Source organism: Schistocerca americana, chromosome 1 (genome assembly GCF_021461395.2).
Source record: "Schistocerca americana isolate TAMUIC-IGC-003095 chromosome 1, iqSchAmer2.1, whole genome shotgun sequence".
Taxonomy (NCBI): Eukaryota; Metazoa; Arthropoda; class Insecta; order Orthoptera; family Acrididae; genus Schistocerca; species Schistocerca americana.
The window spans coordinates 142,742,404-142,770,274 of NC_060119.1; the positions used below are offsets into that span (position 1 = coordinate 142,742,404).

Sequence of the window (27,871 nt, forward strand, 5' to 3'; positions counted from 1 at the left end):
CTTGCGCTAACTTTGACATCGTTTAGCTTCTGTTTGTCTGAGAGGTTTTGGCTGCGTTTAAACTTGGAGTGGAGCTCTCTTTGCTTTCGCAGTAGTTTCCTAACTTTGTTGTTGTACCACGGTGGGTTTTTCCCGTCCCTCACAGTTTTACTCGGCGCGTACCTGTCTAAAACGCATTTTACGATTGCCTTGAACTTTTTCCATAAACACTCAACATTGTCAGTGTCGGAAAAGAAATTTTCGTTTTGATCTGTTAGATAGTCTGAAATCTGCCTTCTATTACTCTTGCTAAACAGATAAACCTTCCTCCCTTTTTTATATTCCTATTAACTTCCATATTCAGGGATGCTGCAACGGCCTTATGATCACTGATTCCCTGTTCTGTACATACAGAGTCGAAAAGTTCGGGTCTGTTTGTTATCAGTAGGTCCAAGATGCTATCTCCACGAGTCGGTTCTCTGTTTAATTGCTCGAGGTAATTTTCGGATAGTGCACTCAGTATAATGTCACTCGATGCTCTGTCCCTACCACCCGTCCTAAACATCTGAGTGTCCCAGTCTATATCTGGTAAATTGAAATCTCCACCTAAGACTATAACATGCTGAGAAAATTTATGTGAAATGTATTCCAAATTTTCTCTCAGTTGTTCTGCCACTAATGCTGCTGAGTCGGGAGGTCGGTGAAAGGAGCCAATTATTAACCTAGTTCGGTTGTTGAGTGTAACCTCCACCCATAATAATTCACAGGAACTATCCACTTCTACTTCACTACAGGATAAACTACTACTAACAGCGACGAACACTCCACCACCGGTTGCATGCAATCTATCCTTTCTAAACACCGTCTGTACCTTTGTAAAAATTTCGGCAGAATTTATCTCTGGCTTAAGCCAGCTTTCTGTACCTATAACGATTTCAGCTTCGGTGCTTTCTATCAGCGCTTGAAGTTCTGGTACTTTACCAACGCAGCTTCGACAGTTGACAATTACAATACCGATTGCTGCTTGGTCCCCGCATGTCCTGACTTTGCCCCGCACCCGTTGAGGCTGTTGCCCTTTCTGTACTTGCCCAAGGCCACCTAACCTAAAAAACCGCCCAGCCCACGCCACACAACCCCTGCTACCCGTGTAGCCGCTTGTTGCGTCTAGTGGACTCCTGACCTATCCAGCGGAACCCGAAACCCCACCACCCTATGGCGCAAGTCGAGGAATCTGCAGCCCACACGGCGGTCGCAGAACCGTCTCAGCCTCTGATTCAGACCCTCCACTCGGCTCTGTACCAAAGGTCCGCAGTCAGTCCTGTCGACGATGCTGCAGATGGTGAGCTCTGCTTTCATCCCGCTAGCGAGACTGGTAGTCTTCACCAAATCAGATAGCCGCCGGAAGCCAGAGAGGATTTCCTCCAATCCATAGCGACACACATCATTGGTGCCGACATGAGCGACCACCTGCAGATGGGTGCACCCTGTACCCTTCATGGCATCCGGAAGGACCCTTTCCACATCTGGAATGACTCCCCCCGGTATGCACACGGAGTGCACATTGGTTTTCTTCCCCTCTCTTGCTGCCATTTCCCTAAGGGGCCCCATTACGCGCCTGACGTTGGAGCTCCCAACTACCAGTAAGCCCACCCTCTGCGACTGCCCGGATCTTGCAGACTGAGGGGCAACCTCTGGAACAGGACAAGCAGCCATGTCAGGCCGAAGATCAGTATCAGCCTGAGACAGAGCCTGAAACCGGTTCGTCAGACAAACTGGAGAGGCTTTTTGTTCAGCCCTCCGGAATGTCTTTCGCCCCCTGCCACACCTTGAGACGACCTCCCACTCTACCACAGGTGAGGGATCAGCCTCAATGCGGGCAGTATCCCGGGCAACCACAGTCGTAGTCCGATCAGGGGATGCGTGGGACGAGCTGGCCGTCCCCGACAAACCCCCATCCGGACCCCCACAGTGATGCCCATTGGCAACAGCCTCAAGCTGTGTGACCGAAGCCAATACTGCCTGAAGCTGGGAGCGAAGGGATGCCAACTCAGCCTGCATCCGAATACAGCAGTTGCAGTCCCTATCCATGCTAAAAACTGTTTTGCAAAGAACGTCTGAACTAATCTACAGAGAGCGCAAACAAATCAACAAAATTTAAACGGTTATTGAAATACAAGATTGCCTAGTAAATGCAGTAATGCTGCTACTTGCGCACTGCTGACACTTCTCGGCGGCGGAAGGAGACTACGCGAATTTATACTATTCAGGTACTAAAACGCGATGCTACACTCTCAAATACTATAATGCGCCCGAAATTTATGAATTAAACAATGCAAGTACCAAAAACACGCAAAGAAATTAAGAATTAAACTATGTAACAAATGAGTGAGCTAGGAGTATACGACTTGCTGCTGCAGCTGCTATCCAACGGCGGCAGGGAGCACACTGACTGACCAACCGACACTGGCCGTTCAAAACAAAAACAGAAGACAAACGACTACGCGAATTTACACTATTCAGGTACTAAAACGCGGTGCTACAACTCTCAAATACTATAATACGCCCGAAATTTATGAATTAAACAATGCAAGTACCAAAAACACGCAAAGAAATTAAGAATTAAACTATGTAACAAATGAGTGAGCTAGGAGTATACGACTTGCTGCTGCAGCTGCTTATCCAAAAGCGGCAGGGAGCACACTGACTGACCAACCGACACTGCCCGTTCAAAACAAAAACAGAAGACAAACGACTACGCGAATTTACACTATTCAGGTACTAAAACGCGATGCTACAACTCTCAAATACTATAATACGCCCGAAATTTATGAATTAAACAGTGCAAGTACCAAAAACACGCAAAGAAATTAAGAATTAAACTATGTAACAAATGAGTGAGCTAGGAGTATACGACTTGCTGCTGCAGCTGCTTATCCAACGGCGGCAGGGAGCACACTGACTGACCAACCGACACTGGCCGTTCAAAACAAAAACAGAAGACAAACGACTACGCGAATTTACACTATTCAGGTACTAAAACGCAATGCTACAACTCTCAAATACTATAATACGCCCGAAATTTATGAATTAAACAGTGCAAGTACCAAAAACACGCAAAGAAATTAAGAATTAAACTATGTAACAAATGAGTGAGCTAGGAGTATACGACTTGCTGCTCAGCTGCTTATCCAACGGCGGCAGGGATTTTCTACCAAATTTCGAGACAATGTTTCGTTGTGGAACCTATTAAAGGCATCTCGCATTGAAGTCCGTGCCAAATTTCGCGCGTCTGTAAATTTTAGCCAATCTTCGGGATTTCGCGTTCTTCTGAACTTCGCATGCTTTTTCCGTTGCCTCTGCAACACCGTTCGGACCTGTTTTGTGTACCATGGGGGATCAGTTCCATCTCTTACCAATTTATGAGGGATGAATCTCTCAATTGCTGTTGCTACTATATCTTTGAATTTGAGCCACATCTCGTCTACATTTGCATAGTCAGTTCGGTAGGAATGGAGATTGTCTCTTAGGAAGGCTTCTAGTGACACTTTATCCGCTTTTTTAAATAAAATTATTTTGCGTTTGTTTCTGGTGGATTTGGAAGAAACGGTATTGAGCCTAGCTACAACGACCTTGTGATCACTAATCCCTGTATCAGTCATGATGCTATCTATTAGCTCTGGATTGTTTGTGGCTAAGATCAAGTGTGTTTTCGCAACCATTTACAATTCGCGTCGGTTCGTGGACTAACTGCTCGAAATAATTTTCGGAGAAAGCATTTAGGACAATCTCGGAAGAACTTTTCCGCCTACCACTGGTTTTGAACAAGTATTTTTGCCAACATATCGAGGGAAGGTTGAAGTCCCCACCAACTATAACCGCATGAGTGGGGTATTTATTTGTTACGAGACTCAAATTTTCTCTGTCCGAAGGAATATGTGAGCTTCCTGTGTCCTTCCGTTCTACCACCAGTTTCACAGCTCTGCTTGTTCCCCAGTCAGCCAACATCCAGTCATTATACAACAAATGAAGTGTACTAGACGATGTCAGTCACATATATTTTTTTAATGAACGAGCCAAAACCTGTCTTTTCTATCATTGAAGAGGCTTATTTATGTCGTATTGGATGCATACGTGGTTTGTAAGTTGTAAAATAACGCCACCTTACATAGTCATTGTAAAGTATTAACTTTTCGTCCGGCCATCCTGATTTGGGTTTTCCGTGATTTCCCTAAATCGCTCCAGGCAAATGCCGGGATGGTTCCTTTGAAAGGGCACGGCCGATTTCCTCCCCCTTCCTTCCCTACTCCGATGAGACCGATGACCCCGCTGTCTGGTCTCTTCCCCCAAACAATCAAATCCAATATCAACTTTTGTTGTTTAAATATATTGTTCTATCATTGGCTGCACTTAATTTTTTTCTAGAATCGCGGATGTATTCAGATTTACATTAATGTTCGACTGTAAATTATTACAGATTCTGAAAAATCTGTTAGAAGCCATCTTTCAGTTTGGCTCAAAGGCCGCCATTGCTGGTTATTCCACGTTCTACTAAGAGAGGTAACCGTAATTCCCAGCTTTGGGTCTTATCCACATCCGGTTACGCTATTCCCTGCACCTGACTGGTCGGTGGTGGATGTGATGTGCCCTCAGCCCTGGACCCACACAGGCCAGTTCACCTCTCCTCAATACCAGGCCTAAGTGGACGAGTAACCCACCCACATAGTCTTGACGCAAGACTATAAAAGCCGACATCATAGGATTGCACAAGCAGCGTGCACTTGCGTGGCAAGCGCTTTAATACTGCATGATGACAACCATTTTTCATCTTGAAAAATCTCGTCATAAACTGTGGACTTTTTTGTTCTCCGTGAATTAATTAACAGAAGAAAGTTGTTCTCCTGCACACAAGGCTTCAGCACATTAGTCAAAAAATGTTCGTGTAAGGCTGTTGTCTACGTTTTCCCGATACAGGCGAAGTAATGGTGTCAGTTCCAGCACAGGCAGTAGCGTTTATGAGTTGCAAAATGCATTCTCAGTCCATCCTGCTGAATCACCATTATTTACTGAAAAGTATTCCCCCCCTACGCTCATCCATTATCAATTCCTTCCATTCCTTGTATAGGAAGCTATGGATGCAGTCCTCAGCTATATGCTTACAGGTAATACACTAATTAAGCTCCTCTCAGTCCAACACCAACATCTCTCTGCCGGCCGGTGTGACCGTGCGGTTCTAGGCGCTTCAGTTTGGAACCGCGTGACCGCTACGGTCGCACGTTCGAATCCTGCCTGGGGCATGGATGTGTGTGATGTCCTTAGGTTAGTTAGGTTTAAGTAGTTCTAAGTTCTAGGGGACTGATGACCTCAGATGTTAAGTCCCATAGTGCTCAGAGCCATTTGAAAAACACCAACATCTCGTCAACTGAACAGAATTCCCATCAAAAATAAATAACTTATGTCGTTACTCTCTAGCTTTTGTTCCTGTAAGTGTTAAGCAGCTGAGTTTATTTGAATTTCTAGCAGTAAGGCTGTTAGGAAATTCTTCCAGAGGGATAATACATACATAAATAAATTAACACAGTCCTTCCTCTCCAGCAGCTCAGCACAGCTCAACACAACAAGCTTAGAGCTCTAAGCTTGTTGACACCAGTGCCTACCAATTTAAATTGTATATTACAGCACTGAGGATGGTCACTAAGTGACCGAAAATCGATTTTGCGGTTAATAAAACAAAACAAAAAATACGTCCAATGCTGTCTCTCCAAGAAATTAGTAACAAAGTCACACAAATGAGTTAAAAGATTTACTTATCTTCGTGGCTTGTCGAATAATTAAATCTGCAACACTGCTTGTAATATAACATAAAAAAGCCCTCATTGGCAAAGTGCAACTAATCGCAAGTAGACTTCACAGTACATGGTAAATGCAATTTACAACAACTTTCTGTTCAATTCTAAGAGTTCATTAAACGACGTTCCTACATCTACATCTACATCTACATTTATACTCCGCAAGCCACCCAACGGTATGTGGCGGAGGGCAATTTACGTGCCACTGTCACTACCTCCCTCTCCTCTTCCAGTTGCGAATGGTTCGCGGGAAGAACGACTGCCGGAAAGCCTCCGTGAGCGCTCGTATCTCTCTAATCTTACATTCGTGATCTTCTCGGGATGTATAAGTAGGGGGAAGCAATATATTCGATACCTCATCCAGATGCGCAACCTCTCGAAACCTGGACAGCAAGCTACACCGCGATGCAGAGCGCCTCTCTTGCAGAGTCTGCCACTTGAGTTTGATAAACATCTCCCGAACGCTATCATGGTTACCAAATAACCCTGTGACGAAAGGCGCCGCTCTTCTTTGGATCTTCTCTATCTCCTCTGTCAACCCGATCTGGTACGGAACCTACACTGATGAGCAATACTCAAGTATAGGTCGAACTAGTGTTTTGTAAGCCCCTCCTTTGTTGATGGACTACATTTTCTAAGGACTCTCCCAATGAATCTCAACCTGGCACCCGCCTTACCAACAATTAATTTTATATGATCATTCCACTTCAAATCGTTCCGCACGCATACTCCCAGATATTTTACAGAAGTAACTGCTACCAGTGTTTGTTCCGCTATCATATAATCATACAATAAAGGATCCTTCTTTCTATGTATTCGCTATCTAAGTCAGCCCTGGACGATGATCTATATCCAAGTGGGCGAGAGCTGCTCTATCTTCCGAGTAGGCTCCTGTCCGTCTTCTTCCGGTCATTGGCGGATTGTACGCGGCCGGCAACTGACCGAGGCGAAGTCGATATCTTTATTCTCAGCGCCATTGTTAGGCTGGTGGAACTCGCGCAATAGACGAGTCAATGGCACTGGCACCGGATCGCATCTTTTCACCTGTTGTGCTTTAGCCCTGCCTGTATCTTGTTCGGACGAGACAGCATAATCTATGCCTAAAATTTCCGATAAAGATTTTGCCTATTTGAGGAAACCCGCGATGGGCGATTTCGGTCCATAGATTCTGAACTATATCCCGGTTGCGATATTTTGATCTTCAGTCTTTCTTGAACTAAACTTATCAGTGTCTCACGCTCCATATTTCGTGTGCGAGAATGTCGTTCGATTTAACCGAAGAAAACAAACTGATCTAAATTTTACCGATTGTCGTCCGAAGTCTGTACATTCGGGAGATTAGATCGGCTATACAGGGTGGTGCATTGATCGTGGCCGGGCCAAATATCTCACGAAATAAGCCTCAAACGAAAAAACTGTAAAGAACGAAACTCGTCTAGCTTGAAGGGGGAAACCAGGTGGCGCTATGGTTTGCCCGCTAGATGGCTCTGCCATAGGTCAAACGGATATCAACTGCGTTTTTTTAAAGAGGAATCCCCATTTTTATTACATATTCGTGTAGTACGTAAAGAAATATGAATGTTTTAGTTGGACCACTTTTTTCGCTTTGTGATAGATGGCGCTGTTATAGTAACAAGCATATCGTTCACAATTCTAGACGAACACTTGGTAACCGGTAGGTATTTTAAATTAAAATACAGAACGTAGGTACGTTTGAACATTTTATTTCTGAGAACGCATGCTGTTACAGCGTGATTACCTGTAAATACCACATTAATGCAATAAATGCTCAAAATAATGTCTGTCAACCTCAATGCATTTCGCAATACGTGTAACGAAATTCCTCTCAACAGCGTGTAGTTCGCCTTCCGTAATGTTCGCACATGCATTGACAATGCGCTGACGTATGTTGTCAGGCTTTGTCGGTGGATCACGATAGCAAATATCCTTCAACTTTCCCCACAGAAAGAAATCCAGGGACGTCAGATCCGGTGAACGTGCTTCGACGACCAATCCACCTGTCATGAAATATGGCTATTCAATACCGCTTCAACGGCACGCCAGCTATGAGCCGGAGATCCATCATATTGAAAGTATATCGCCATTTGTCATGCACTGGAACATCTTGTAGTAACATTGATAGTACATTACGTAGGAAATCAGCATACATTGCACCATCTAAATTGCCATCGATAAAATGGGGGCCAGTTATTCTTCCTCCCATAATGCCACACCATACATTAACTCGCCAAAGTCACTGATGTTCTACTTGTCGCAGTCATCGTGGATTTTCCGTTGCCCAATAGTGCATATTATGCCGGTTTACGTTACCGCTGTTGGTGAATGGCGCTTCGTCGCTAAATAGAACACGTGCAAAAAATCTGTCATCGTCCCATAACTTCTCTTGTGCGCAGTGGCAGAACTGTACACGACGTTCAAAGTCGTTGCCATGCAATTCCTGGTGCCTAGAAATATGGTACGGGTGCAATCGATGTTGATGTACCATTCTCAACACAGTCGTTTTTGAGATTCCCGATTCTCGCGCAATTTTTCTGCTACTGATGTGCGGATTAGCCGCGACAGCAGCTAAAACACCTACTTGGGCATCATCATTTGTTGCAGATCGTGGTTGACGTTTCAGATGTGGCTGAACACTTCCTGTTTCCTTAAATATCGTAACTATCCGGCGAACGGTCGGGACACTTGGATGATGTCGTCCAGGATACCGAGCGGCATACATAGCACACGCCCGTTGGGCATTTTGATCACACTAGCCACACATCGACACGATATCGGCGTTTTCCGTAATTGGTAAACGATTCATTTTAACACGTGTAATGTATCACGAAGCAAATACCGTCCGCACTGGCGGAATGTTACGCGATACCACGTACTTATACGCTTGTGACTATTACAGCGCCATCTATCACAAAGCGAAAAAAGTAGTCCAACTAAAACATTCATATTTTTTTACATACCACACGAATATGTAATAAAAAATGGAGGTTCCTATTTTTTTTTAAAAGTGTTTGATATCCGTTTGAACTATGGCAGCGTCATCTAGCGGGCCAACCATAGTGCCATCTGGTTTCCCCCTTCAAGCTAGACAAGTTTCGTCCTTTGTAGTTTTTTCGTTTGATGCTTATTTCGTGAGATATTTGGCCCGGCCACGATCAATGGACCACCCTGTATAGCCGATCTAATGTCCCGAACGTACAGACTTCGGACGACAATCGGTAAAATTCAGATCAGTTTGTTTTCTTTGGTTAAATCGAACGACATTCTCGCACACTAAATATGGAGCGTGAGAAACTGATACGTTTAGTTCAAGAAATGCTGAGTTTGTGGCATCATGAGGATCAAAATATCGCAACCGGGATACAGTTCGGAATCTATGGAGTGAAATCGCAAATCGCGGGTTTTCCTCAAATAGGCAAAATCTTTATCGGAAATTTTAGGCATAGATTATGTTGTGTCGTCCGAACAAGACACACCCAGGGCTAAAGCACAACAGGCGCAAAGATGCGAGCCTGTATCAGCGTCATAGACTCGTCTATTGCGCGAGTTCCACCAGGCCCACGGTGGCGCTGAGAATGAAGATATCGACTTCGCCTCGGTCAGTTGCCGGCCGCGTACAGTCCGCCAACGACCGGAAGACAACGGTCAGGAGCCTACTCGGAAGATAGAAGAGCAGCTCTCGCCCACTTGGATATAGATCATCGTCCAGTCTGACTTAGACAGGGAACGTCGTTTAATGAACTCTTAGAATTGAACAGAAAGTTGTTGTAAATTGCATTTGCCATGTACTGTGAAGTCTACTTGCGATTATTTGCACTTTGCCAATGAGGGTTTTTTTGTGTTATATTACAAGCAGTGTTGCAGACTTAATTATTGGACAAGCCACGAAGATAAGTAAACCTTTTAACTCATTTGTGTGACTTTGTTACTAATTTGTTGGAGTGTTATAGAACCTTCGTTCTCCCATCCTGTTACCTTACCCTGGAACATAGCTGTGTAATAGTGGCAGAGAGAAATTGTCTTAGCTGTGTACTGCACCAGAAGCCGTTTCACCAACTCACAAATTCGGGTCTACCGTAGTAATGGAAACTCGGCCTCCACTGCAGTAACGGCGATCCCTTTACAAACCTGCCGACGAAGGCTTCACTGCCGATTTACGAGCGATTAGTCGACGCGAGCGGTCAAGCAATAGTCGCTTTCTGGCAGAAAGTCGCTCGTGTAATACGGACTTTTCTCGAGACGTATACGGCGCGTGTGCAGGCGGTGCGCAAGTGCCGGTCGGCGGGCATTCGCGTGATCATGGTGACGGGCGACCACCCCACGACGGCGGCGGCGATCGCGCGCGCCGTGGGCATCTTCACGGTGCAGCACAGCTTCGACTCGGGGGCGGCGCGGCGGTACGCGGAGGGGGCGCACGGCACGCCGACTCCCGCCGGCTCGGGGCACCACCTGGCGCACGGCGGCCAGACGCCCGGCGGCTCCCACCAGGACCTGCCCGGCCAGGCGCCGGCGGTCGCGCGCTACCCCTCGCTGCTGCAGGACCTCGGCACCTCCGTGGCGGCGCGCTACCCCTCGCTCGTCTACGAGCCGTACGCGGGCATCTCGCGCCAGCCGTCGTTGCTGTCGGAGCGGCCGACCCGCGACTCCAACTGGCCGCCGCTCACCGCGCCGGGCCGGCAGGCGTCCGTCTTCCCGCAGCAGGACCAGCTGTCGCGGCAGGGATCGCTGCTATTCCCGCCCACCTCCCAGCCGCGCACCGCCGCCCTCATACATGGCGACGACCTCCGCGACTGGTAACTGCCTAGCTGAACGTTTTTCCTGTCTGGACAGTGGCTCGGCTGCTCCATCAACACAAAGACTGGTAACTGCCTACCTGAACGTCCATCCCGTCTGGACCGTGGGTCAGCTGCACCGTCAACACAAAGACTCGTAACTGTCTACTCGAATGTTTGTCTCATCTGGACTGTGGGTCAGTTGCACCATCAATACAAAGACTTGTAACTGCCTACCTGAACATTTGCCCCATCTCGACTATGGGTCAGCTGCACCATCAACACAAAGACTCGTAACTGCCTACCTGAACATTTGTCCCATCTGGACACAAAGACTGGTAACTACATACCTGAAAGGTTGTCCCATCTTGACTGTGGGTCAGCTGCACTGTCAATGCAAAGACTAGTAACTGCCTACCTGAAAGTTTGTCCTGTCAGGAGTGTGGGTCAGCTGCACCATCAACACAAAGACTCGTAACAGCCTACTCGAATGTTTGTCCCATCTGGACTGTGGGTCAATTGCACCATCAATAAAAAGACTTGTAACTGCCTACCTGAACATTTACCCCATCTCGACTATGGGTCAGCTGCACTGTCAACACAAAGACTGGTAACTGCCTACCTGAACTTTTGTCCCATCTGGGCTGTGGGTCAGCTGCACCGTCAACACAGACTGGTAACTGCCTATCTGTAAGTTTGTCCCATCTTGACTGTGGGTCAGTTGCACCATCAACACAAAGACTCGTAACTGCCTCCCTGAATGTGTCTCCCATCTGGACTGTGGGTCAGCTGCACTGTCAACACAAAGACTGGTAACAGCCTACCTGATAGTCTGTCCTATTGGGACTGTGGGTCAGCCACACCATCAACACAACGACTGGTAACTGCCTATCTGAACATTTGGCCCATCTGGACTGTGGGTCAGCTGCACTGTCAACACAAATACCAGAATGAAAAACGCTCCAATCATAACACAGTAAAAATTGGCGAGATAATAGTAGAAACTAGCGCACTGTCGGTTCTGTAAAAACTTAATTATACAGTGTGATTTTTTCCACCGTGTACAGACTCTAGGGATTGATCGATAAGAGGATAGGGAACAAAAAAAGTCTAATGAACTTATGTCTGGAAATTCATGATTTCCATGCTACAGACCATTTATTCAATCATACTTTGTTACAGAGACTGTGGTCTAATACGCACTGTACCATGCAGCCACAGTTACAGTATGTATGGATTCCTCCTAGAGGGCGATACTGTTCCTCACACTTCACGACTTAGGGCCATCTCCTGCCATAGTAATTGGTAATGTTGTGGCCGATTCACTTCTCTTGTTGACTCACCTTGTAGTGGATGTGATACAGTGTTGTACGCAATGATTCCGTATTCGAATTGAGAGTTTGCTGACGTGGTGTTTACTTACGGAAAGGCAAATGGCAACGAACAGTGGGCTGCGAGGTTGTATCAGGAGACCTATCCACGCCCACAAAATTCAATGTTTGCAACAGTATTTCGCCGTTTGTTAGAGACAGGGTCGTTTCAGGAAGCAGGAAATAATGAATAACGGACGTGCGTGGTAGCCGCGCGGTCTGGGCGTCCTGCCCCCGTAGGAGGTTCGAGTCCTCCCTCAGGCATGTGTGTGTGTGTGTTGTCCCTAGTGTAAGTTAGTATAAGTTAGATTAAGTAATGTGTAAGCTTAGGGACCAATGACCTCAGCAGTTTGGTCCTGTAAGATCTTACCACAAATTTCCAAATTTTCCCTGAAAAACGTACCCGAAATGCTCGGACACCAGGTTTGGAGGAAAATATGCTTAACACTGTGGAAGGCGAACACCGTGCCAGTTCCACATACAGGGGATAGGCAAAATAGTGTCAACAGTCGTAGTAATGGGATGGTTATGTTTGACGGTCAACAACGCAGGTAAGGAACGTGTCGTGCTGGACTGTGCGTGTTCAGTACGGACTAGGCATCAGTGCAGGTTGCCTACGAGTAGTGTGTAGTTCGTATTTGCGTTCGGAGGCCGAGGTCGACGTGCAATGAAAGACCTAACGGAGTTCCAAAGAGGGCAGATAGTGGGGGCTTCATTCGCTGGAGCATCAGTAACCAAGACAGCCACCTTACTCAATGTTTCAAGAGCATCTGTTTCAATAGTCATGTCAGCCTACACAACGTATGAAAAGATGTCATCGTGTAGACATAATAGTGGGCGAAATCAAAACTAAATGACAGAGATCGTCGTACGCTAACACGAATTGTGTCAGAACGACACAAAACTACCGCGGCTAGAGTGACTGAAGACCTCAACAGCCATCTTCGAGACCCCGTATCTATCGACACTGTCCGCCGAGTGTTGTGGCTTGGCAAGACAGCCAAGCCACTATGAGGAAGCCGAAAGGCACGCGTTTAAGCTCACGCAGGCTGGCGTGAGGTCTGGAACAGGACACGGAAATGAGAATAGCCAAAAACGTACGTAGCTGCTGGAATACTTAACTTTAATCCATAATTGATGAACATCGCTCTTGACGGTACATGTTTTACAGCATCAATAGTGACTGGTAATGGCGCCTTGCTAGGTCGTAGCAAATGACGTAGCTGAAGGCTACGCTAACTATCGTCTCGGCAAATGAGAGCGTATTTTGTCAGTGAACCATTGCTAGCAAAGTCGGCTGTACAACTGGGGCGAATGCTAGGAAGTGTCTCTAGACCTGCCGTGTGGCGGCGCTCGGTCTGCAACCACTGATAGTGGCGACACGCGGGTCCGACGTATACTAACGGACCGCGGCCGATTTAAAGGCTACCACCTAGCAAGTGTGGTGTCTGGCGGTGACACCACACCGAGAACTCCCTAAACCGAGTGAACATTCATGGACGAGCTGTTATACCGAAACCATTAGTGACGACAACCAACGCAAAGAAGTGTAAAACATGGTGTCAGGATCATAAATCTTGGACGGCTGATCAGTGGAAACACACATATGATCTGACGAGTCAACGTTTTCGCTATTTCCAACATCGGGCCAGGTCTACTTCTGGAGAACGCCAAAAGAAGCCTACAATCCTGACTGCTTGATTCCGACGGTTAAGCATGGCGGTGGAAGTGTGATGGTGTGGGCAGTCATGTCATGACATTCTCCTGGTCTCATCATTACTCTCAAAGGTCGTGCTACAGCCAACGATTATGCGAACATTTTAGTTGATCAGGTGCACCCCCATGATTCCAAAAATGATGCCATATTTCGGGACGATAATGCCCTCATTCAGACAGCCAAGACAGTGCAATCGTGGTATGAGGGGCATGCAAGTGAAATGCAGCGTCTTCTGTGGCCAGCACAGTCCCCGCACTTGAACATTATCGAACACATTTGGGCCATATCGGAGCGCAAACTCCGGAGCAGATTTCCGCCTCCCTCCTCACTTTAGGAATTAGAAGAGGTTCTGATCGAAGAGTGGCATAACATTCCACTGGAGACTATACAGTCATTATATGCCAGTATTCTAAGAAGTATCGCAGCTGTACTACGGGCAAATGGTGGTCCAATACATTATTAATAATCCATTCCCAAGTATGTGCAGGTATTCAAATTATTTTGCCTATCCTCTGTAGTTGGCCCGCGAGTACAGGCTATGCCAGCCTACCGTGTGGAACATTCTCGACAATTGTTATACCCTTTCACTTACAGCGTGTGCTGGGCTTACTAGCGACAGACTTTCCACGTCGTGAGCAGTTTCGTCACTGGTTTCTTCCCCAGGCAACCACGATTCTGAGAATCGTGTCATACACGTAGATGCTATTCAAAATGAGGCCACCTTTACGCGGAGTGATATCTTAAACTTTCATAACAGTCATCTATAGAACGCTATGCAGAACCTCCATGGTATGGTGACAGTGAATCATCAGCATCGGTGCAGCCGGAATGTGTGGGCTGGGAAAATTGGCGACCATATTTTGGCACCAGTCTTCTTTCCACGTCGCCTAAAAGGCCGCAACTATCACCGTTTCTTGCGGGTGACTTTTCCTCCGCTGCTGAAAGAAGTGCCATTGATGATTTGAAGGGTTATGTGACTGCTAGCCGGCCGGAGTGGCCGTGCGGTTCTAGGCGCTACAGTCTGGAACCGAGCGACCGCTACGGTCGCAGGTTCGAATCCTGCCTCGGGCATGGATGTGTGTGATGTCCTTAGGTTAGTTAGATTTAAGTAGTTCTAAGTTCTAGGCGACTGATGACCTCAGAAGTCGCATAGTGCTCAGAGCCATTTGAACCATTTTGTGACTGCTACAAGATGGCGCTCCATACCAATTCGCCGCTAACGTCCGGACACATCTCAATAGTGACTTCCCTGGTCGATGGATCGGACTAGGGGGTCCAGTTGGATGGCGTGCTCGTTCACCAGACCTCAACCCGTGCTATTTTTGGTTATCGGGCCATCTCAAAAGTATGTGATATGCAAAGGCCATTCCATATGTGGCACTGAAACAGCGTATACATTCTGCCTTTGACACTGTTCGGATGAATCCTGGACGATGTGAATATGTGAGACATAAAACGCTGCAGCGAGTTGACGCATGCATTGAGGCACATGGAAACAATTTTCAACACATACTGTAACTACGGCTGCATGGTACACCGCGTATTAGACCGCAGTCATAACAAACTTCGATTGTATAAATGGCATGGAAACAATGAATTTCCGGACATAAGTTCATTAGACCTTTCTTGTTCCGTATCTTCTCATCGATCAATCCCTAGAGTTTGTACATGGTGGAAAAAATCACCACATATATATAAATACAGTTTATACACTCCGTGAATCGAGCTTATTGACAAATTTTGCCTTATATCAACTTTGTTATTGCAAGACGTCGGCCGCAGGGATTCCACATTTTTTGGAAAATGTTTTAATTTCAAGTTTGAAAACGGATAATAAATGACAAAAGAAATATTTTTTCGTTTGATCTAAGCACAATTTAACAATTCAGGAGTTTTTTCTGTACTTGTACTGTCATGCCTTGCTTCTCACCAAATTTCGTGGTTTTGAACGGCCAGTGTCGGTTGGTCACAGCCAGTGAGGTGCACCTGCCGCCGTTGGATAAGCAGCAGCCAGCAACAAGTCGCACTCTTAGCTCACTTATTTGTTTTATAGTTTAATTCTTAATTTCTTTGCGTGTTTTTGGGTACCTGCATAGCGTAATTCACAAATTTCGGGCGTATTATAGTATTTGAGAGTTGTAGCATCGCGTTTTAGTACCCGTATAGTGTAAATTCGCCTAGCAGTCAGTCACCTGTTTGTTTTGAAGGGCTCGTGAGATAAAAGAGAGGAAAAAAAATTGTTAGCGACGGATAGGCACTGCACCTGTTGTGTACGGATTCAGGGGGAATTCGCCACCGTCCGTAAACAGCTGGAAGCTGCGTTGACCGTGGTCGACAAGCTCCAAGCTGTTGCCCTGGGCAGCGGTGACAATGGGACGCCCGAGGCGAGCGCTTTGGCGTCTCTGGAACCTGTAGCATCGCCTGGAATCTCTGATGCCACTGCGCCCTCGGATTCGGACGTCCCTGCCGGTCGACGGCGATTGGCGAACCGTGGCGGGGTCGCGAATCCCTGGATGGATGCGAAAGTTGAAGCTGGCCGCAAGGCTGTACTCTTACGCCTCCGTAACAGGTTTGAGGTACTACCCACTGCTAAAAGTACTTCTGAGCCAGCAAGGGCGGCCTCGCCTATTGCTGCATTGGTCGGTCTTCCTTAGAGGTCCGGACAAGCGCAGAGGGTGGGATTGCTTGTCATTGGGAGTTCCAATTTTAGGCGGCTGATGGAGCCCCTGAGGGATATGGCAGCTAGGGACGTGAAGAAAGCCAATGCGCACTCCGTGTGCGTACCGGGGGGAGTCTTCCAAGATGTGGAAAGGGTCCTTCCGGATGCCATAAAGGGCACAGGGTGCAGGCACCTGCAGGCGGCATATCGGCACTAATGACGTGTGCCGCTATGGATCGAAAGAGATTCTCTCTGGTTTCCGGCGGATTTCTGAGTTGGTGAAGATTGCCAGTCTTGCTAGCGAGATGAAGGCAGAGCTCACCATCTGCAGCATCGTCGACAGGACCGACTGCGGACCTTTGGCACAGAGCCGAGTGGAGCGTCTGAATCAGAGGCTCAGACGGTTCTGCGGCCGTGTAGGGTGCAGATTCCTCGACTTGAGCCATAGGTTGGTGGGGTTTTGGGTTCCGCTAAATAGGTCAGGTGTCCCCTACACACAGGAGGCGGCTACACGGGTAGCAAGAGCTGTGTGGCCTGGATTGGGCTGTTTTTAGGTTAGTATCGGAAAGATCTAAAAGGGCTCCAATCTCAAAGGGTGCAGGGCAAAGAAACGACGAGAATCGACCAAGCAACAATCGGTATTGTAGTTGTAAATTGTCGTAGCTGTGGTGGAAAAATACCAGAGCTTCAAGCGCTGATAGAAAGGACTGAAGCTAAAATCGTTATAGGAACAGGAAGCTGGCTAAAGCCGGAGATAAATTCTGCCGAAATTCTTACAGAGGCGCAAACCGTGTTCAGAAAGGATAGATTAAATAAAGTAGTTAGTGGTGAGTTTGTGTCTGTTGGTAGTAGTTTATCTTGTAGTGAAGTTGAGGTAGATAGTTCCTGCGTATTACTGTGGGTAGAGGTTACTCAACAGCCGTACCAAAATAATAATTGGCTCCGCCCCCCGACTCAGATGATATATAGCTTATCTTGTAGTGAAGTTGAAATAGATAGTTCCTGCGTATCACTATGGGTAGAGGTTACTGAACATACATACCAAAATAATAATTGGTTCCAACCCTACGACTCAGATCATGTAATAGCTGAGCGGTTCAAAGAAAACTTGAATCTCATTACAAATAAGGACCTCACTCATACAGTTATAATTGGTGGAGACTTCAATCTACTCTCTATTTGTTAGCGAAAATACATGTTCAAAGACGGTGGTAGACAGGAAACATCTTCCGAAATTGTACTAAATGCTTTCTCTGAGAATTACTTTGAACAATTAGTTTATGAGCCCACACGAATTGTAAATGGTTGCGAAAACACACTTGATCTCTTAGCCACAAATAATCCTGATCTAATAGAGAGCGTCATGACGGATACAGGGATTAGTGAACACAAGATCATTGTAGCGAGGCTCAAAACCATATCAACCAAAACCACTAAAAATAAACGCAAAATATGTATAAATTAAACTGCAGATAAAAATTCGCTTGCCGGCCGCGGTGGTCTCGCGGTTCTAGGCGCGCAGTCCGGAACCGTGCGACTGCTGCGGTCGCAGGTTCGAATCCTGCCTCGGGCATGGATGTGTGTGATGTCCTTAGGTTAGTTAGGTTAAGTAGTTCTAAGTTCTAGGGGACTGATGACCACAGCAGTTGAGTCCCATAGTGCTCAGAGCCATTTGAACCATTTTTTGAAAAATTCGCTTGATGCCTTCCTAAGAGAGAGTCTCATTCCTTCCAAGCTAATTATGTAAGTGTAGACCACATATGGATCAAATTCAAAGATACAGTACCTACAGCAATAGGTAGCTTCATACCGCATAAGTTAATAAGAGACGGGACTGATCCACCATGGTACACAAAACACGTCAGAACACTGCTGCAGAAGCAACGAAAAAAGCATGCCAAATTCAGAAGAAGGCAAAAACCCCAAGACTGGCTAAGCTCGAAATTTAGTGCGAACGTCAATGTGAGATGCTTTAAATAGTTTCCACAATGAAACATTGTCTCAAAATATGACAGAAAACCCAAAGAGATTCTGATCGTATGATAAGTACACCAGTGATAGAAACAGTCAATACCGTCACAGCGCGATAGCGATGGAAATATTGCCGATGATGGTGCCACAAAAGCAGTTACTAAACACAGTTTTCCGTAATTCCTTCACGAAAGAAGACGAAGCAAATATTCCGGAATTCGAAACCAGAACAGCTGCTAGCATGACTGACATAAAAGTAGATATCTTAGGTGTTGCGGAACAACTCAAATAAGGCAAGTCTTCCGGTCCAGATGGAATGCCAATCAGGTTCCGCTCTGAGTATGCAGACACAATAGCGCCTTTCTTAGCACTCATATACAACCGCTCACTTGACGAACGGTCTGTTCCTAAAGGCTGGAAAGTAACACAGGTCACACCAATATTCAAGAAAGGAAATAGGAATAAGCCATTGAATTACAGTCCCATAACACTGACCTCAATTTGCAGTAGGATTTTGGAGAATTTACTATACTCAAACATCATGAATCGCCTTGAAGAAACTATTATTGATACATAATTCACGGATTCAGAAAATATCGTTCTTGTGCAACACAGCTAGCTCTTCATTCCCATGAATTAATAAGTGCTGTCGACAAGGGATCTCAGATTGATTCCATATTCCTACATTTCCAGAAGGCTTTTGATACCGTTCCTCACAAGCGACTGTTAATCAAATTGCATGCATATAGAGTATTGTCTCCGTTGTGTGACTGGATTCGTGATTTCCTCTCAAACGGGTCACACTTCATAGTGATAGACGGTAAATCATCGAGTAGAACAGAAGTGATAGCTGGCATTCCGCAAGGTAGTGTCATAGGCCCTCTGCTGTTCCTGATTTACATAAATGATCTACGTCATAATATGAGCAGCCCCCTTAAGTTGTTTGCAGACGATCAGTTGCCATTACAAAATGATCGAGCCGGCCGGTGTGGCCGAGCGGTTCTAGGCGCTTCAGTCTGGAACCGCGCGACCCCTACGGTCGGAGATTCGAATCCTGCTGCGGGCGTGGATGTGTGTGATGTCCTTAGGTTAGTTAGGTTTGAGTAGTTCTAAGTTATAGGTGACTGATGACGTCAGATATTAAGTCCTGTAGTGCTCAGAGCCATTTGAACCATTTTTTTACAAAATGATCTGAGAGAATTTCTGTATGGTGCGAAAAGGGGCAATTGGCACTAAACAAAGAAAAGTGCGAGGTCATCCGCATGGGTAATAAAGGAAATACGATAAATTTTGGGTGTACGATAAATCGCACAAATCTAAGGGCTGTCAATTCGACTAAGTACATAGGAATTACAACTAAGAGCACCTTAAATTGGAAAGACCACATAGATAATATTGGGGGAAAGGCGAACAAAGACTGCGCTTTCTTGGCAGGTAGGATTGACGGGGATCATCCAAAAAGTGCAAAGAAGGGCAGCTAGTCTCGTGTTAACTCGCAATAGGGGTGAGAGTGTCACTGATATGATACGCGAGTTGGGGTGGCAGTCACTGAAACAAAGGCGGTTTTCTTTGCGACGAGACCTATTTACGAAATTTCAATCACCAGCTTTCTCATACGAATTTGAAAATATTTTGTTGACACCCACCTACGTAGGGAGAAATGACCATCATAATAAAATAAGAGAAATCAGAGCTCGAACGGAAAGATTTAGGTGTTCCTTTTTCCCACGCGCCATTCGAGAGTGGAATTGTAGAGAAGTAGTATGAAAATGGTTCGATGAACCCTCTGCCAGGCACTTAAGTGTGCATTGCAGAGCAACCATGTAGATGTAGATCAACGGGAAGCGTTTATATGAGTGAGATTGCGAGTATCAGAGTATACGACGTAAATGGCCGCATTTTTTGACTGCATTGACTTAGGAGATTCATGTTTTACACCGCCAAGAGACCGTAGGTCTTCGCACGTGACACAAATTTCAACTTCAGAGGTCTGCCCGTCGCTAAGAAAAAGGAGTCTTAACAGACGGGCGAGCACACAGAGGGTCAGATACGAAAAGAGAAAAAACTTTCTTGTTTGATATAATTACAGATTTACAGTTTTCAGATTTTTTCCTTTAGTTGTTCTGTGAAACCTTCCCTTTTGCCAAACTTTATGATTCTTGGTCAACGGAAAGTCCCTGTAGGTTTTGATGAGTCAGTGTGTGAGAGTGAAAATATATGACACAAATTACTGTATCTTTTGACTGAAATGTATTCACAGCCAATGGACCATCGACCTTAATACACTACTGGCCATTAAAATTGCTACACCACGAAGATGACGTGCTACAGACGCGAAATTTAACCGACAGGAAGAAGATGCTGTGATATGCAAATGATTAGCTTTTCAGAGCATTCACACAAGGTAGGGGTCGATGGCGACACCTAAAACGTGCTCACATCAGGAAAGTTTCCGACCGATTTCTCATACACAAACAGCAGTTGATCTGCGTTGCTGGTTAAACGTTGTTGTGATGCCTCGTGTAAGGAGGAGAAATGCGTACCATCACGTTTCCGACTTTGATAGTGGTCGGATTGTAGTCTATCGCGATTGCGGTTTATCGTATCGCGACATTGCTGTTCACGTTGGTCGAGATCCAATGACTGTTAGCACAATATGGAATCGGTGGGTTCAGGAGGGTAATACGGAACGCCGTGCTGGATCCCAACGGCCTCGTATCACTAGCAGTCGAGATGACAGGCATCTTGCCCGCATGGCTGTAAGGGATCGTGCAGCCACGTCTCGATCCCTGAGTCAACAGATGGGGACGTATGCAAGACGACAACCATCTGCACGAACAGGTGGACGACGTTTGCAGCAGCATGGACTATCAGCTCGGAGACCATGGCTGCGGTTACCCTTGACGCTGCATCACAGACAGGAGCTCCTGCGATGGTGTACTCGACGACGAACCTGGGTGCACGAATGGCAAAACGTCATTTTTTCGGATGAATCCAGGTTATGTTGGTAGCATCATGATGGTCGCATCCGTGTTTGGCGATATCGCGGTGAACGTACATTGGAAGCGTGTATTTGTCATCGCCATACTGGCGTATCATCCGGCGTGATGGTAAGGGGTGCAATTGGTTACACGTCTCGGTCACCTCTTGTTCGCATTGACGGCACTTTGAACAGTGGACGTTACATTTCAGATGTGATACGACCCGTGGCTCTACCCTTCATTCGATCCCTGCGAAACCCTACATTTCAGCAGGATAATGCACGACCACATGTTTCAGGTCCTGTACGGGCCTTTCTGGATACAGAAAATGTTCGCCTGCTGCCCTGCCCAGCACATTCTCCAGATCTCTGGCTCGCACAATACGCCAGTCACTACTCTTGATGAACTGTGGTATCGTGTTGAAGCTGCATGGGGAGCTGTACCTGTACACGCCATCCAAACTTACTTTGACTCAGTGCCCAGGCGTATCAAGGCCGTTAATACGGGCAGAGGTGGTTGTTCTGGTACTGATTTCTCACTATCTATGCACTCAAATTGCATGAAAATGTAATCACATATCAGTTCTAGTATAATATATTTGTCCAATGAATACCCGTTTATCATCTGCATTTCTGCTTGGTGTAGCAATTTTTTGCCGGCCGCGGTGGTCTCGCGGTTCTAGGCGCGCAGTCCGGAACCGTGCGACTGCTACGGTCGCAGGTTCGAATCCTGCCTCGGGCATGGATGTGTGTGATGTCCTTAGGTTAGTTAGGTTTAAGTAGTTCTAAGTTCTAGGGGACTGATGACCACAGCAGTTGAGTCCCATAGTGCTCAGAGCCATTTGAACCATTTTTTTGTAGCAATTTTAATGGTCAGTAGTGTACGTCACACAAATTTGAACTTAAGACGTCTACTTCTTCCAGAGAAAAACCGTTCCTATCAGTCACACAGACAGACACACAGGCAGACGGACAGCAAAGTGATGCTATGAAGGTTCCGTTTTTACAGATTGAGACACGGGATCATAAAAAAGTTGAATATTTCCTCGAGAGATTTTTGGATGTAAAAAGAGGTAACTAACTTTTCGACTTATCTGCCACCTTCAAACACGTTTAAATCAAAACATCTTGACATATGCACGCTTTTTTAGCGTTTCGGGCCTCAATCGGTATAAAACGGAAATCTTATCAATTTGTTGTCCGTCCGTCTGTCTGTCTATCGGCCAGTCTCTATCTGACTGTTAAAATCCTTTTTCGCTGGAACGGGTAGACGTATCGAATTGGAATTTATGTCCCGTACTAACACCTATTGTCCCTTAGCGGTGTAAAAAATATAAGATTGTAAGTCAATGCAGTCAAAAGATACGGCCATTTATGTCGCATACTTCGACACTCGAAAAGTCACTCATCAAAACCAATAGAGTACTTACCGCTGACCTAGAATCACGGAATTTGGCAAGAAATAAGGTTTCACTGTTGAAACAAAGAATAAAATTGGAAAACTTTTAATGTGTAGTTACATCACACGAAACATATTTTTTGTCATTTCTTATCAGATTGTCTGTCTGTTCTTACGTATGGTAAGACCACTTTTTGTCAGGAATGGGTAGACGTATCAAGTTGAAATTCATAATCACATATTAGGCACTATGGCCCTTTAGTGGCGGAAAATAGTTAAGCTTCTAAGGCAATGCAGTCAAAACCAAGACCGCTTATGTCGCTTATTTTAATACTTCCAACCTCAGTCATTAAAATCCACACCATACCACACATTGACGCAGAATCATGAAATTTGGCAACAAGTAAGGTTTAGCGGTACAAGAAAAGGAAAAAAATCAGAAATTTGATAAAACGTAATTATGTCACATAAAAAATATTTGTTTTGTCGTTTGTTATCGGACGTCAAACTTGCCACCACGTCACCTGGCATGGGATATGTCATGTCGTGCAATTGTGACACAATGTGTCTTTGAAGTATACGATGCATGCATCCCCACTCTCTGATACTTCCTATTATAGGTACGCCTCCACTGTTTAGAAGCACATAAATCTGTGTCTCTTTCTTCTTACATCCCTCACCACACATGTAACATGGGGTGAGCTTAAGGGAGAAATGGCCCACTAGGGGAAAAAATCAACACCAACCCACTTGAAAGTCAAAAAACTGTTTCAGCTCCCCCCCCCCCCCCCCAAAGCAACAAATCTACTCCTAGAAATTTTACACTCCCAGTAGTATATTTGTCCCATGAATACCTGTTTATCATCTGTATTTCTTCTTGGTGTAGCAATTTTAATGGCCAGTAGTGTATTTAGTGATCCGAGAATATCCATATTTGAATTTCCTTCACACCGACGGATGCAAAGATACTAAACGAGTCGGTTATGCGTATGTAATGCAATATTTGTACTGCAGAGTTAACAGTCATCCATAGAGCACTACAAAACATCATGACTTTCCTTCGACAGATTTTCACTATATGCAGCGAACTTTTGAGTGTTTTACAAACAACACACAGGTACTAGGTAAAGCACCCACTGATGTCTGCCATCCACTACCAAACTATGCCCTCCACAACACAGGGATATCAACCAGTTTTTCTCTGGACGTTAAGGCACATGAGCATTCCACGTAATGAGTTACTTGACAAACTAGCGAAAGAAGCAACGAGGCTGGAAACGCTCAGATGAGATATTCCACTCCCTGACTCAAGGAAACATATTTGACGTCACATAATGAAGAAATGGGAAGACAAACGTCAGCATAACACACAATCTAATTAAGTATGGACCATCGAACACACTCTAACAACCTTCCAAGAACAGCACAGTTTGTGGCGAGTGCACCGACAACTGCACAGTTCCAGGAACGAAGGATGATTCGGCGGCAAAGGATAAGTCGAAGAGTAATCAGTAAGTAACGAAACAGGTGGAAAGTAAGTCAACTGTTTGTTATTTGAAATGTAAACGCCATAACTGTTAATATCTTTATTCCATTTTGAGACAAGATGGCCACTGCTTTCATGGAAACCCGTTTGCAGTTGCCTACAGAACCATGATCGTACGCAAGCGTGCACCTCCTCGTCCGAATCAAATTGACGGCCACGAATGTCTTTCTTAAGAGCTCAAAAAATACCAAAATCATATGGGGAGTGGCCTGTATGGAATATAGTAAGCTTTTCCAGCGAAACTTCTGTAACGTAATCGAAACAATCAGGACGCCAACTCCGGGAAAGTCACGATGGCCTATTTCTTTGACCGAAAGGACCCACTGCTCACTGACTTTCTGGAACACGGCGCCACAATTAACGAACGGCGAAACGTGGACGCTGGATACTTTGCAAGAAGTGAAACGAACCATTAAGTCCACATACCCAGGGATGTTGACACACAGTATCATTCTCTTGCAGAATAGTGCCATCCACATCTGGCAAAGGTTGTTTCGACAATGCTACATGGGCCATGCTTGGAAGCCATTCACCACTTTCTATACAATCTCAATCTCTCCTCATGCGATATCCATGTTTTTTGAACACTGAAGAAAGACATTCGTCGCAGTCGATTTGCTTCAGACGATGAGCTGCACGCATGGGCACGGGTACAGCCTTGGTTCCGAAGGCAATCACAAACATTTTTCCGTGAAAGGACTGACCTTCTTGTCCCACAATGGGATAAATCTACCATGGGATTAGCCGAGCGGTCTAAAGCGCTGCAGTCATGGACTGTGCGGCTGGTCCCGGCGGAGATTCGAGTACTCCCTCGGGCATGGGTGTATTTGTGTGTCCTTAGGATAATTTAGGTTAAGTAGTGTGTAAGCTTAGGGACTGATGACCTTAGCAGTTAAGTCCCACAAGATTTCACACCCATTTGAACACCCAAATCTACCACAGTAATGGCGATTACTTTCGAAATAATAAACTCTTTAATCATTTTTTCCGTCTGTTTCTTTATAGTAAATCAGGTGACAGATTTTGGACCTTTTGAAGATGAACAAACCACTACTGTATTCATAACGTTCACTGAAATTTTATTTCGAATTACATAAAAAATCAGTTGTCATTTAAATCGTTAAAGAAATTCCAGAGGAAAAAGAAACTTTATAATAATAATTTCCGACATACAGAAGGGCCGAAGTCGGTAAACGGGTTTCGGTTGCCGTAAGTTTTAGAGTACATGATAATTTACTCAAGGTGGCAAGAAACGCGAAAAAGATTTAACTATGAACGGAGGGTTCTCTAGGTAATTTGTTGCACATGAATAAAGGAAAGTCCTCTATTCCACTGGTTTTGAGGCTGCACCAGGGAAGGACACCACAAGGACATAAGGGAAGTGGTCAGTTTATACGACCCTGTAGGTAAGATCTAACCGTTTGCCCAACCAGCAGTTTGACAACGACACTATTTTTTTGGAGGCCATAGGTTTACTGGAATGTGGCTCCAGTCACTCTTTAAAATTACTGAGCTCAGTCATTTCAGCCTCATTCTGTGAGATTTCAGAACAGCCACTTCGTCCCGACCGGGTTTCGCTGTAGGCGTTCACCACAATTACTTCGAACAGTTTACTAATGTCTCTAGATTTCGAGCGCCATTTCTTTCGCTTGGCGACCGTGAGTATTTCGGGATGCAACGGGATAGCAATAATATTTGATACTGTCATTTTTGAAACGGGCTTGCTCCAAATTTTAAAAACATGAGTTAAGAATGGTACCAGATTCTATACACATAGATACGTCTTCTGATTGAAAACAGCTTCGTTCCACACATTGTAAATATCTTTTTGCGACTTCCTTGCAGCGACGTCATTTTTTAAAGTGCTCTGCTACTGGAATAATGTCCATTCAATGGTGATCATCTTCGCATGCCATCTATAGAATACCTAATGCACTACGTGTTACCTTTCGCTTTTTGAAGTTCAACTGTTGTTACTCCTGAGAGCCAGGCTCCATCCCTGTTCCTTTATGTATTCTAAACATAGCGTTGTGGGTTCTGAATACAAAGGATTACAAAAGCAGACATTTGATCTTTTATTTCCGGAAGTGTCTGTTGTTTTTAATTTTGAAAGGTGTACACTGAACGAGTGGCTACTAACAGGAACGAAATGTAAGGCATTAAACGGTTACTTCATTACGTTCCTTATGAATACGCATATTCCTATCATGATCTGATGAATTATCCTGTACGTAGTACTGCTCCTGCTGCTGTTGTCCCAACTGATGATGATCAATGAAACCATTCTAGCACTTTGATTAGAGTGTGGTAACGTATGAGTTAAAAACGAAACAACTTAAAACGCTGCTAAATACATAACTTTACCAAGCATATTTATTGCTTTCTCAAGAAAAAGACCTTATTCCAAGATTTTCCACCTATTTTTTTTTAAGAGGCTGTAAAACTTAGCAACTGCAGTAATGATAAAATATCCATTTCACTCTGTTCTTTAAACACCAGGAAGCCCATCCTTTTACGTTCCATATACTCACCCTCTGCAAGTTTTCCTTCGTTCCCGAAAACTTAAGATTTTTGATTGTATCATTTACTGGGATCTTCCCAGTTTCGTTGCCCAAATCTGATTCTCCTGGATCAGCATTCTCTCTCCGACGTGTTCTCTGTTATGTGTGTATATCACTCATTCTCTATGTCGTTTTATGATTGTGTTTAGGTCACCGAACGCTACCCTCACGTAAATAGTATCTTGCTCTTTTCTGATTTCAGAATACATGTTAGTTGTTATATTTCCTAAATCTTACTGTTGCAATTCCTACTGCCTTTTCCCACTATCCACACAAATCAGTGGCCACATGCAAGCAGGAATGTAGCCATTGCCTTCGCACGGCCTGATAATGGACCACAAATTTCAGAATACATGTTAGTTGTTATATTTCCTAAATCTTACTGTTGAAATTCCTACTTCCTTTCTCCAGCATCCACAAAAATCAGTGCCCCCCTGTAAGCAGGAATGTAGCCAGTGCCTTCGCACGGCCTGATACTGGACCAGAAATTAATCTGAGGTCCCGACAACATATTAAAATATCTACCACACGTTCGAACTGGAGCAAGTTCTTTTCATTTATGCCGCGGGAAAAAACCTGCACTGTGCCCGAGGGTTTGGATGTGGTTGCACACACCACCATGGTCTGGAAGACTTCGCCAAGAAGGAATCTTAGGAAGGGAAGGCATTGCCTTATGCTGTGTCATAATTTGCGTATCAAAACCACAAGTGATTTGCTAGTACGACAGGAAGAACACCCGCGGTGCGTCTGTGCAAAAATGGTTAGCGACATCCGCGAAGAGTGTTCGAATTCCCACAATCTGCGACATCAGATGGACCTATTGAACTGCACCGATACCTAGTGACGACAATAAATAAAGTGAACATTTTTATTTGCTGATATGTTTTTGACTATACGCAAATACTTTGATAGATACGTGTGTAAAGGAAAAAAGGGACTAAAATTAAATTGTATAATAATGAATTCTATGTCATTAGAATGGAAAGATTTTATATGTTATTCATTGTACAAGGATAAAGAATTCACTATTAGTTTCTCTCATTCTGGAATGCA

The 27,871-nt window shown here is 45.1% G+C and overlaps 1 protein-coding gene across 1 annotated transcript in view; it reads left to right on the forward strand.

Moving 5' to 3' along the window:
- Positions 1 to 27,871, forward strand: part of LOC124608032 (sodium/potassium-transporting ATPase subunit alpha-2-like) — a 166,368-nt gene that overhangs the window by 81,995 nt on the left and 56,502 nt on the right. The window contains exons 5-6 of the mRNA XM_047139958.1: positions 10,104 to 10,274; positions 10,332 to 10,636. Coding sequence (XP_046995914.1) covers positions 10,104 to 10,274; positions 10,332 to 10,636 — 476 coding nt within the window. The remainder of the gene's footprint in view (positions 1 to 10,103; positions 10,275 to 10,331; positions 10,637 to 27,871) is intronic.